This window comes from Neurospora tetrasperma (assembly GCF_000213175.1).
Source record: "Neurospora tetrasperma FGSC 2508 unplaced genomic scaffold NEUTE1scaffold_81, whole genome shotgun sequence".
Classification (NCBI taxonomy): Eukaryota; Fungi; Ascomycota; class Sordariomycetes; order Sordariales; family Sordariaceae; genus Neurospora; species Neurospora tetrasperma.
Window position 1 is genome coordinate 3,725,693 of NW_009799179.1, and position 11,408 is coordinate 3,737,100.

Sequence of the window (11,408 nt, forward strand, 5' to 3'; positions counted from 1 at the left end):
CACTGATATCCATTCCTTCGGCTCTTCTCTTCCTATTGCTGTCCTTATGGGTTACGAGAAGTATGTTCATATTGGTCGCCCGGAGAAGTCCATATCCACCCACACACTCCCAACTCGTCACGCATCTTAGGTAACACTTCTCTTATGTTCAGTATGCCTCATGACGTTCCCAATACCTCTACGTCGGGGTCTTTTTGTTGATACACAACATACACACATCAGTTCCATGACATCACAAACTATCGTCACACAACGCTTTGCACGCACAACACAAGTTAACACAAGTCGACATAAACATGTCAAAGAATCGCGAACGATGATGAATGGTAGATGATACAGGCCTTCCCGACTACCTATGTTGAGACCACCCCCTCCCCCCTCCCCCAATAACGCCGCGCTTGGATAAAGTACAGATATGACCTCAAGAAAAAACACTCATAAGGATAAGGAAAAATGTGGATAACGATGCGTTGTGTTATCTCTAGCTGGAGTAGTATGTTTGGATCAATTCCACCAGGCTGCGCCTTTCGATCACTACTAGAGGTATCTACTGATTCACAGACCGGGAAAGTGGACGAGGGGTAGGCTCTTCATCTGCTTCAGCGGCCTCCTCATCCACCTTTGCTAGTGACAATTGGCGCGGTGTTTGCTCAACGTGGCAGATTTTCCTGCCCTCAGTCTCAGGCCTGAGGTCAGGAGGCGTAGAGACAGTGACGGCAGCGGCTTCCTCGTCTGCTACAGTTGTGTATGGAGCCATTGTTGCCGCTGCAGTATCAACAACCAGTGGAGGAAGTTCCATCTGCACGTCGGTGGTGGGAGTGACAATCTGGGCTGTTGGTGGCCCGAGCGTAGCGCTGCTGGCGCCCTCAGAGTCAGCGGCAGTCATGCTATCATGGCTGTTTGCCCGCATCATTTCAATTCCCAACTTCGACGATGGTAATGTGGATTTAGGGCGATGGTGCTTGGCAGGGTGCGGTTCCTGCCCGGAATTCGCCTGGCTAGCACCAAGCTCCTCATCCTCGTCATCGGCAGAGTCGATGCAGCCCTCAAGCCTGCGCTTCTCGATGGACTCTCGCCTTGCTCTCAACTTCTCGAGTGAGCGCTGTGGCACTGGACCTTTCGTTTGGCCTGCCAAGTGCTCCATCTGCGCTGGTGCGGACTGCTGCGTTAACAACGGTGCATGTACTAGTGGTTTGGATCCATCATCACCGGCAACTAGGACCTCCTCTGAGCCTGAGATACCTAGCCCACCTTCACTCCAGTCACCAGTGGCCTTGCGGCTAACCACTACAGGAATGTCGTCTGTTGCAACAGATTCGGAGTCACCGAATGTTGAGCAAGTTGATTCCTCTTTGACGCTACCGCCAGAGTGGACAGTATATTTTGAAGACCCGGATGCAGAAACAGGGCTGTCTTCCAGGCGCAGGCTTTCTTGCCTGAGACCGGACGGTACAGGGGGCGGTAGGCCCAGTGACAACATCTGGGCCTGACCCGGCGAAGCGGGCTTCCACTGGCAGAAGGTACTCAGGACCTCACTTAACTTCGAAGAACTAATCGGCTTCTCTATAAGCGAATCAAAGTAATGCGGAGCATGAAGTTCCTTAAGATACGCCGTGATAGCAACGATGGGAGTATGATGGTTTTTGTTCTTCGTTTCGCGGACCATTCGGGCAACGTCAGAGCCGTTGATTACTGGTAGTTTGAACTCCATGAAGATGATATCGAACTTGATGTCGCTCAAAGCATATCGGCAGGCTTCCTGGCCTGTTGACGCCGAAATGGTCCGACAACGGAGCTTTTCCAAGAGCTTCTCCATTACCATGCGAGACACCGGGTGGTCTTCACAGATCAAGACATCTAGCGGTCGAAACATGGGACCATCCAAAACCTGCGACATCCGTCTGGAGCTTTGACGCCGGCGCTGTACCCGAAGAAGCGCATTCGCCTTATCCCCCTCGGTGTCGGATGACGATGGCGACATATCAAAGACCTGACTCCTGCGCTTATGGTGAGCCAGAATGTCGGCAGATATCGGACTTCCACTGCCTTCTTGAGAACCGACAGTCAGGGAGCGAGCACGACCTGTTGCTGGACCGCTAGTATTCCGAGGACTTGACGTGAATGTGTGTGCAGGAACAGTCCTTTGCGGAGACAGAGGTAAAGGAGGCATGACGAGCCGCCCGTTTGACGGGGAAGAGGCAGTAGTCGTTGTGGCCGCCTTCTGAAGAGTAGGTGGAACACGTGTCCCTTCCACCGTAGATTGAAATGATCCCGATTGGTGTGAAAGGCTGGATGAGTTACTAGACGCCTTGCGTCGACCTTCCGCACCTTGGCCAGCCACAAACGACACAAGGAGAGGTGAGGAAGGTTGTGAAGCTCTGTTTGGAGAGTTTGAGTGTCCAATACCAGAAGGAGACTGAGGACGCTGAGATGCTTTTGCAGCAGAGAGCGTCCTTTGGACGGGGTTGGCGATTACTGGGCTGCCTTCCAAGGCTCCAATCGTGCCAGGACTGCTGATTGAGCTCAATGCTCCAGGACTGATGGGCTTGGTCTGAGACTCTGCAGCCTCTGCCCGTAGTCTTTGTATGACATCCTTGTTCGCCTTCTCAAGAACAGCCAAGTTTTTGAACGAAAAGTTTCCGAAATCATCGGCAGCAACTGGCTCGCTCAAGCGTCTGCTCTTCAGATCACGGACATGAGGGGGGATGTGAAGCGGCATCAAACCTCGTTTCACGGTGTTGATGTTGGAGTTGACCTGGGACCTAACCTTTGCCAACGCATCATGCGGCCTGTTATGATAATCAGGTGCTGGGGCTGAACTAGGAGGTGAAGACTGATCTTCCATTTCTTCTGCGAAGGACTGGAGAACGGCGCCACGTGAATCAAAATATTCAGTATCTTCTGGATGCTCAGGTTGAGGAACGAACTGAGCATCGTCTTGCAGCAATGTCTCCCAATTGACACCCTCGAACCACGGATGGCTACGTATTTCTTCACCTCCTGACTGAAACTTGTCTTCGCGGTTCGCCCCAAGCCGCTGATGAGGATCCGAACACAACAACTTGTTGATCAGATCCTTGGCCTCTGAAGAGATTTCCATATCACTGTCTTCAGGGAACTCCAATTTGCGTGCCAGGATGTTCCCAAAGACTTGTTCCGCTTCAGGTGCATGGAAGGGGGGGATTCCATACAAAAACTCGTACATGATGCATCCAACGGACCACCAATCACTTGTCTCGTCTTGAGGCTCTCCCCTGATAGTTTCTGGGGCTAGGTAGTCGGGTGTTCCAACAAAACGGCGATTGGTATCCTGAGGGTCGAAAAGCGCCCAATTCGGCGGCGGCATATGAGGCTGTTGTGGAGGAGTACCTCTGTTGGCGTCTATGTTGCTTTGCGTGGTTGCGTGGGAGAGCGAGACGAAGTCGGGGGTTGTGCCCTCGTCGGCTTCGCTACGCTCGCCAGGAGACTGGATGGCTTGAGGCGGGACGGACAGGGTGTCGTTCAGGGACAGATTTGGAAGCATATGCGACAGTGCTTCGCTACCGCCACTGTCACTGCGGTTTGCGGATAACCGCCGAGGTTCTTGAGATAACACCCCGAGGTTGAAGTAGGATGGCTGTCCTAGGCCCGCACCATAGTCGCTCGGCGTCATTTGTGGGGTCGACAGAGGGGAAGGGTTGCGAGCATGAACGTCGAGAGAAGTGGAACGAGATGATGCGATCGAAGAGGACCGAACAAAAGGGCCTTGCTTGAGCAAGTCCGGAGCTGCGTCAGCGCCATTGTTAAGAGCACGCTTCTGTCGACCAACGAGACCCATGCGCGAGAGGCCAAAGTCAGTCAACTTCAGGTGTCCCTTTTGGTCAATAAGCAGATTGTCGGGCTTCAGGTCACGGTGAACGATGCCCCGACTGTGGAGGTGTTCGACACCGAGAACAACCTCACCGAGATACTTCTTCACCCAGTCCTCGGGGAGACCCCCCAGTACTTTGATCAATGACGCGCAGTCGCCACCATTCAAATATTCCATGACCAGGTAGAGGTAGTCCTTACTCGAAAACGTCCAATACAGCTTGGCGACAAAGTCGCTTTCGCCCTGCCACATCATGATGGCACGTTCTGCCTTGACATTGGTGACCTGGTTCTTGGCTACCATGTCGGCCTTCTTCAAGACCTTGATCGCAAAATATTCGCCGGTTGACTTCTTCTTGGATAGATAGACGCTTCCGAACGCACCCTTGCTGATGGGTTTGATGATCTCGAAGTCCTTGATTGATGGAGGAACTGCTTTGGCTTGCGGAGCGCCAACAACCGCGCTGAGACGAGGCGAGGGTGGGGGTTTGAAACCAAGATCCCCGGTTGATGCAGACACGGCTGCTGAGGATTGTCGCCGGTGATGATGAATACTGGGAGGGGTTGGAGAAGTAAACTCACTACTCGGTAGCATCGGTGATGCTTCGGGCGAGACCAGGCTGTCAGAAGGGAAAGGCAAATTACGCGGTTTGTGAAGTCGGAGGGGTGACGATGGTGGTCCATTTCGCGACGGGGATTCTTGTCTTCGAGGGGATATTGTTCCTGGAAGAATGAGGCTCCTTCGATTACGTTGTCGCGAACTTGCATGCCGGCGAAGGTCGCTAAACTCAGACAGCGGCGATTCTGTTCGGGTTGGCATCCTCGAGGCGACAGACGAGGATCTGATGCTTCCGCCATCACTGTCGCCAGCGTCGCTTTCCAAAAGCATGGATTCTCGTCTCGATTGGGTTGCGCTGGCAAGGTTACCAAGTGTACCCCGATTAGATCGAGGCGTGGGACATTCCTTTGGGCTGCTAGATCGAGTAGACTTGATTGATATTGATAATCGGCGGCTGGGGCGCTCTCCCGAAATGTGGGCCTTTTCCAAAGCCATTGCCAGTGTCGAAGGAGCATCGAAGGACCCAGGGAATATCCCCTCCTCCTGTGCAGACGTTGCTTCTTCGTCCTCAGTCTGCTCGAAGTCCTCTTCTTCCTCCTCTTCAGTAGAGTCACTAAGTCGACCAGCGGCAATCTTGGCAGCCCTGCGCATAGCCTCATCGATACACTCCTGGACCACGATGGCAAATTCGATTCGAATCCTCTCGGCATACTCGAGAATTCTGCGATGGCGGAAGACAGCTTCAACCTTGGCCTTAGCAACGGCCTCCGTATCAGTACAGAGCAACGCAAGACCTTGTTCTTGCTCGAGTGTGTTCGTGCCAGGTGTTTCCCATTGCATCACCTGGGAAATACGGCCCTCTGACTGGGGTGACTGCGTACGAAATTCTGCCGGATTCTGTGTGGTCTCCTTGATGGCAGGGGTGCTAATCTCGATCGCAGTGTCGCATAGATCAAGGAGCAGCTCAACAATTCGGGCTTGCGGCCGACGGATAGCAAAGGATCTGGCTCTCGAATGTCCGAATCCAGATGATCTGTCCCTCGACCGGCCGGCGTTTGAACTTGGCGATGATGTCCCCGGGGACGATGTCGTGGATGTTGGAGGACCAATGGGCATGCCTTTGTACTCGGCAATCGGCAAATTGGCAGGGTCTCCAATCAAAGTGCGGCTATGACGGGCCTCGAGGGCGTCGAGTACTTTGACAATGGCGTGACGGTGATCAATGAGACTTTCCTGGGTCATCTGAACATCCATTTCCGCTCGATGCTCCTGTAGACACAAATCGGTGTGCTTTTCGAACCACCAAGGCGGGATCTGGCGTTCGCAAATACGGCAGAGCACTGGCGCTGGTGGAGGATGGCCATTTGGGTCATCCAGTCCGGACTCTGCAAGTTGGGTAAGATAGCTAGCGAGAACCTCAGCTCCTGAGCCGAGAGATTCTACGATAAAGGCTGGTAGATCGATCTTGATCTCACGCGGCGCTACCCACGGCCGTATCATCCACATGGTCTGCAAAGGATGATGGAGTTAGATCCAGTTGGTTTGCCGGCTCCCCTAACATATGTCCACTTTGTTAAACATGATTGGTGTTCACTTACATGGCTGTCTTTACCAGATGCACCATCATAGACCATGATACCTTGTGCCTCCACGTCGATAATTGTCGGCTCCTTTGCTTGCTCAAGCGGGAGTAGCCGCGACAGTGGGCCGACCTTGACAGCAAAGCGGATGAACTTTGACTTTGAATCGTCCCTTTGCATGCTTTCGATGACATCGGCAAAGATGGACTTGTTGTCGCTGACGATCAGGTCTGTGATAGCAGTTCCTGTAACTTGTTCGGGTTGGGTTCCAATCACATCAACCCACGAAGGGCTGACCCATCGGATAGTTCCGTCCAGGTTGAGGTCCATGATGACGTTGAGGGTCTGTTCGGCGGCCTCTCGAAGGTCCTCTCTCTCCTCGCGGATATTCTCGCTGAGTGATCGCTCCATCTTGCCAGTCCTGAGCGACGATACGGCCGGCGGAGCCAGCAGGCTCGGGGCCTTGGATTGTTCCTCCATGGTGACTGAGTTGGACGACGGGGAGGTCAGGTTATCGTAGAACCATCTGACACGATGTTAGGGTGAGGCGATAAGAGGTCGGCAGCTTTCAAATCTTTCGGCGGAAGGACGCGGCGGCGGGCAAATTTCCGTGGAAAAGGGGCTCGGAAACTGAGGAGGTGGAAGCTGAGGCTAGACTCGTATGGTTGGCGTGCGTGCTTCTCGTTGTCTTGTCGAAGGACGTCCGGGGTGGAGCCGAGGGCTTGTCTGGCAGACGTGCCAGAGCTAGAGCGCAGCAGGAGCCTGAGACATAATGTGTTTTCTTGACCTGAGTGTATCGCCGTCGTCTGATGCGCGGTGGTCTAGATGTCGTCGGAATGCGGTAGGCCGGTGTTCGTGGTCGTGGTCGGGCAGGGTGGGAGGTTGAGGTGTCGTTGAACCGTGGTTGTTGGGCCAGCGCCGAACGGTGCAGGTTACAGCAGTCGCAGGACGGGAATCGGGCCCAGGCGGGCAGTGGACCGACTGGCGTCGGGTAGACCGTCTTGCGTCAGACGGGATGCACTATGTGTGTAGGCTCCAGTCGCTCAGCACGTGAAGGCGGAAGAGGCAGTATGGACTGCAGAATCGTGAAAGAATGGACTGAGCGTCCTTGCACGACCTACTAGTCGAGCGACGGTAGGTTGTGGTGATGGTGGTTGTCGACAACAGTGGATGGATGAGTGGCACGCCTTGAACGAACAGGGGTTGCAGGAAGTGGAAAGTGAGTGTGCGGTCAATTTTGGGCAAGCGAGACGAAGCTTGGATTGGAAGATTGGAAAATTGGAAGATTGCGAGGGTATGTAGTAGCGCTGGGAGCCGCCGACTCCGTGTTCCGTGATGCGCGAATCGAGTTTCTGTGCAGTGGGCGAAAAGACGGACAGAATCAACGGGGATAAGCTAAGGTATGGCCCGATAATGGATGATGTCGGTGTTGTCGGAGTCGGAGTCGTCAGTCGTCGCAAGGATGTGCCCAGAGAGCAGGAAGGATGGAAGGTGGGCTCTGGTGGACTTGGTGGACTCCAGCTGTTGCCGCGGACAATCCGCGGTGGTGTTGCCGTCGCCCGGTCCACCGAAGTGCGAGAAGTGGCCGCCCACTGCCGTCGTGACTCGCTCGAGAGGAGCCGCCCCCGTCCCGTGGTTCCAGAATGGAAGGAAGCTAGTGTAAAGTGGGGCTCTCTTTGTTTCGCTTCCCGTCCGTGACAGCGGCAGTTTCTCTTTCTGCTCTCCAAACACCGACAAGTTAATGGGTACAGGGAGAAGAAGATATAATCGATTGACAGCAAGCGAGAAGGGAAGGAAAAGAATGTGAGATGGCGAGATACCTGACAAAAACTTCAACGGGGTGGAAGCGGTGGACCGACTCGCTGATTTACACGGAACAAAAACTTCCACTGCGTCTTCCCCCCTCGCTCGGACAAGGTAAAGCGTGCTGTGCTTTCTCAGGTCGTTGCGTTTCCTGTCCCGGCATTGGAACACCCAAGACTCCCAAGAGAACAGTCCAACGGGACCTCTCCAAGCACACCGTTTTTTTTTTTTTTAATTCGTCACTATGTTCACTACGTGATCACCTGCGCTACGTCGAGTAGGTACCTCTACCTACGTACCGCCAGCACCTAGGTACCTATGGTACGCACCTACATGAAACGCTTATCCGGAACATAAAACGACAGGTAGCTGTCCGCGTACGCCTTGCAAGCCAAACCAAAGACCCAAGTAACCGACTTTCTTCTCCACAACTCGACCTAAAAGTAACCTGAGCCAAGAGTTCCCTTTTGGGCGCGTTGAATTCACTGGTGCTTTTCCCAATTTACTACCCCACGATAGAGTGGCTTTTCGTAAAGCTGTGATGAAACACTAAACAAAATTGGCTTTGAGCCAAACGTAGGAGTTGGCGCTGATATATGACGGCTTGCCTAGTTACCGAATCGCGAAAACGGTCGTTTGTAGGTATACCATATATCAGATATTCAATACCCCACCTACGCAGGACAGCGCGATTGAGGGTATGTACAACGAGGCGAGAACATGGGTGTCGGGCATCCAATGCTGAGTTGCTTCGTTCGAGAGCGGGGGAATGAGCTCAAAGCTGGCCAATCACACGCGCACCTACTTACTTGGCCGCTTGACGGGACACAACGTGACAACCTACAGTACCTTTAATGACGGGACGGGACTTGCTGTATCATGGACCACCCACTCTGAGACTGGGACTCTTGGTCATTGATTACCCCGTCCAAGGCCTACAATCTGGGGTCGACGTTGAGGTTCCGGAACCATCAATAACGGAGAGTCAGGGGCTGTTGATTTTTTTTCTTTCTTTTTTCTTTCCTACCTAGAGGTATCTTGGGGTGGTACAGGTCACGCTACCATTCAACCAACCACTTTCCCTCACAATCTGCCCATCATCGAACGGTGCTGTTTGTTTGATTCAAAGCCCCCCCTAAGCTTGTATAGGTATGCTACCTCTATCTCTTGACCACTACAGAGGCAAGCAGCAGCGCACAGGTCATGTAAAGGTGGTTTGCTATCTTGCTTCCTGGGTCAAACAAGCTGATCAGTTTGAGTTGTCATCGTTGATTCAGAATACGGACCACTGGGGTTATGGAGTTCCCTTATACTGAACCGACGTTACATTGATAACTGAATTGACAGACGAGGTAATAATGTCTGGTGATTCCAACAACATAGAATTTCACCAGTACTTGCCGTGAGCGGTGAGAAAGAGGATGGCGCTTTCCCTTCTTCCCAGGTGCTACCCCGCCATATCCCACCGTGTCAACTATAACATCGCCTGTGACATGCTACCTCAGAGGTAAGTTTTCAGACGGGTCACGTTGTCTTGCATCTCCACCTGCCTCGCTTCCGTCGTTTCTTCTTCCTCTTTCCCCAGTCCCCAGTCTCAACGATGATCTCAGCGTAGATCCCCGGGATACCATCAATAAGGAAAAGGGACGACGAGGTTCAAACACCTGACGTCCTATTACATCTCCATCTATCTTGAGACGGATCCCTTCGGCAAGCTGGACAAGCCAGGATGGATGCGATGCTGCAGCCAGAGTCTCACTCTCGCTTCTTCCACTTCCACTTCCACTTCCACTTCTTCCATCCACCAGCTTCCAACGGCATCATCGTGTGCGGATGGTGGCTTCTGCCGGCTGAGGTGATGCCAGCCACCACGTCCTGCATGACGCCGTTGCACGAGAATGCCCTGCCTATAGGCTCTTGAGCCATGGCACACTCGAGGGACCTCCGGCTTCCCAAGTACGTGCCTGTCTGCATACGTCGCGTAAGGTATGACTGCCACGGTCTTTGCGAATCGGATCTCGTCATCCTCAAAAACCTTGAGCAACGCGCTACCTTTGTTTGATAGGCCAAGCCGGAGATACCTCCCTTGGCCTCTTTTTTTCGCGCAGCTTAAGCAGGCCAGCGAGGGCTCTTCATATTCCTGTTTCCAAGCACAGATAGGTAGGGCTGCTCAACAGTCTGGCTGCTCGCTTCTTCCCGCTGTCAACGGAATTGATGAATCGTCTTCGAGCTGCTTACAAGCGATCTGGCAAAAGGCAGCGGTGACTAAGCGGCGTCAAAAGCAGCGTTGGGTCACGGAATTCGATGAGGACTCAACCAATCCCTCTCTGGACTATCAAAGATCTACCCTCTCGTAGCAACTACGTTGAGTACTCCTCGAGAGGCAACTGATGTGAGTTCAGGCTGTGGATCCACAACTCGCCAGTTGATGGGGGTGAGGGTGACAGGCCGCGTTCCTCCCAAGACATTGTCTCAGTATTATAGATCTGCGTTGCTGTACTTCGCACGCATACATGGCAGTATCTGTACATGACGGCGTTCGGAAAGAAACTGTTCTAGACTAGTAGGGACTAAGGGACCAGATCAATGGACAGCCTATTAATTTAGCTAACCATGATCGTTAACCCCTCATTTTCTTCTACCATCCTAGCTGAAGTCGGCCACGTCTGGCCATGGTGTGGCACCTGCTTGCATTCTTTGAAAAAGCTATCCAAGAAGGGATCTCGAACGCTTTGGCCTGGGGCTTCTCCGAACTAAACCGAACAGCTGGGGGAAGGCCAAAAGAAGCCTGATAGAAACAAAACTACAAGCCTACATGCGAAGAGAAGTTTAATGGTCCCTAGTTTGAACTACAAAGATAGCCTCTTCGAAGTCCATAAAGGGGGATGGCTAAAAAGAATCGAGACTATTAAAACCACAACGTTGATTTCTTTTCAGTAACCGTGCCCACTGCCCAGAGACTTCCCGGCTTTGTAGGGCTACGAAGCATCAATGAATCCCGTGAATATATGAGTTGGCCTGGAGCGAGACAAAGGAGGGCCCAGACAAAACAACTACACGTTAGGTCTACAAAATCGACCGTCTGACTTTCACGTAGCAATTGACCAAATATTCGCGGTGCAGCTATGATATCCAGACCGATCCATCCGGCCTTGGCCACTTTGACCTGATCAGCGAGTATATTTGTCGCCCTTTTGACAAACGTACCTACCATCTTTCAAATGCTTCCCCGATCCCTTCTCGCTTACATAATGCTGGTTGTGTCGCTCAGGGCAGCACAAGGAGACGAATTCAAGCACACCGTACGTTTTCCATCTCAGAATGGGACCACTAGAATTGCACAGACGTCACACTCACTACGCCATGGGCAAGGAGGGGGCTTGGATTTGTGGTATCAAACATGCCATACTGAATAAATGAACGCCACAACGATGCGTGTCTAGATAGTACCCATCGAGGCGACACCTGTTGTTTGTCTTTAAACCATCACGAACTACTATAGGCCACTGCAACAATATGGTTTACAAAACAGCGTAAACGGTCAGTAAGGAAGTGACAATCCGAGACGGCCCCTAAACTCTTGGTTGGGGGGGGGGGGGGGGGGGGGGGGGGGGGGG

At 52.8% G+C, this 11,408-nt stretch overlaps 1 protein-coding gene across 1 annotated transcript; it reads right to left on the minus strand.

Moving 5' to 3' along the window:
* Positions 1-277: 277 nt before the first annotated feature.
* NEUTE1DRAFT_90387 (uncharacterized protein) lies at positions 278-6,579 on the minus strand (the record flags this gene model as incomplete). The annotated part of the gene is made up of 2 exons (XM_009857616.1): positions 278-5,917; positions 6,007-6,579. 2 exons carry the CDS (start codon positions 6,466-6,468, stop codon positions 548-550), a joined length of 5,832 nt encoding a protein of 1,943 aa, XP_009855918.1.
* Between the last annotated feature and the right edge of the window lie 4,829 nt (positions 6,580-11,408).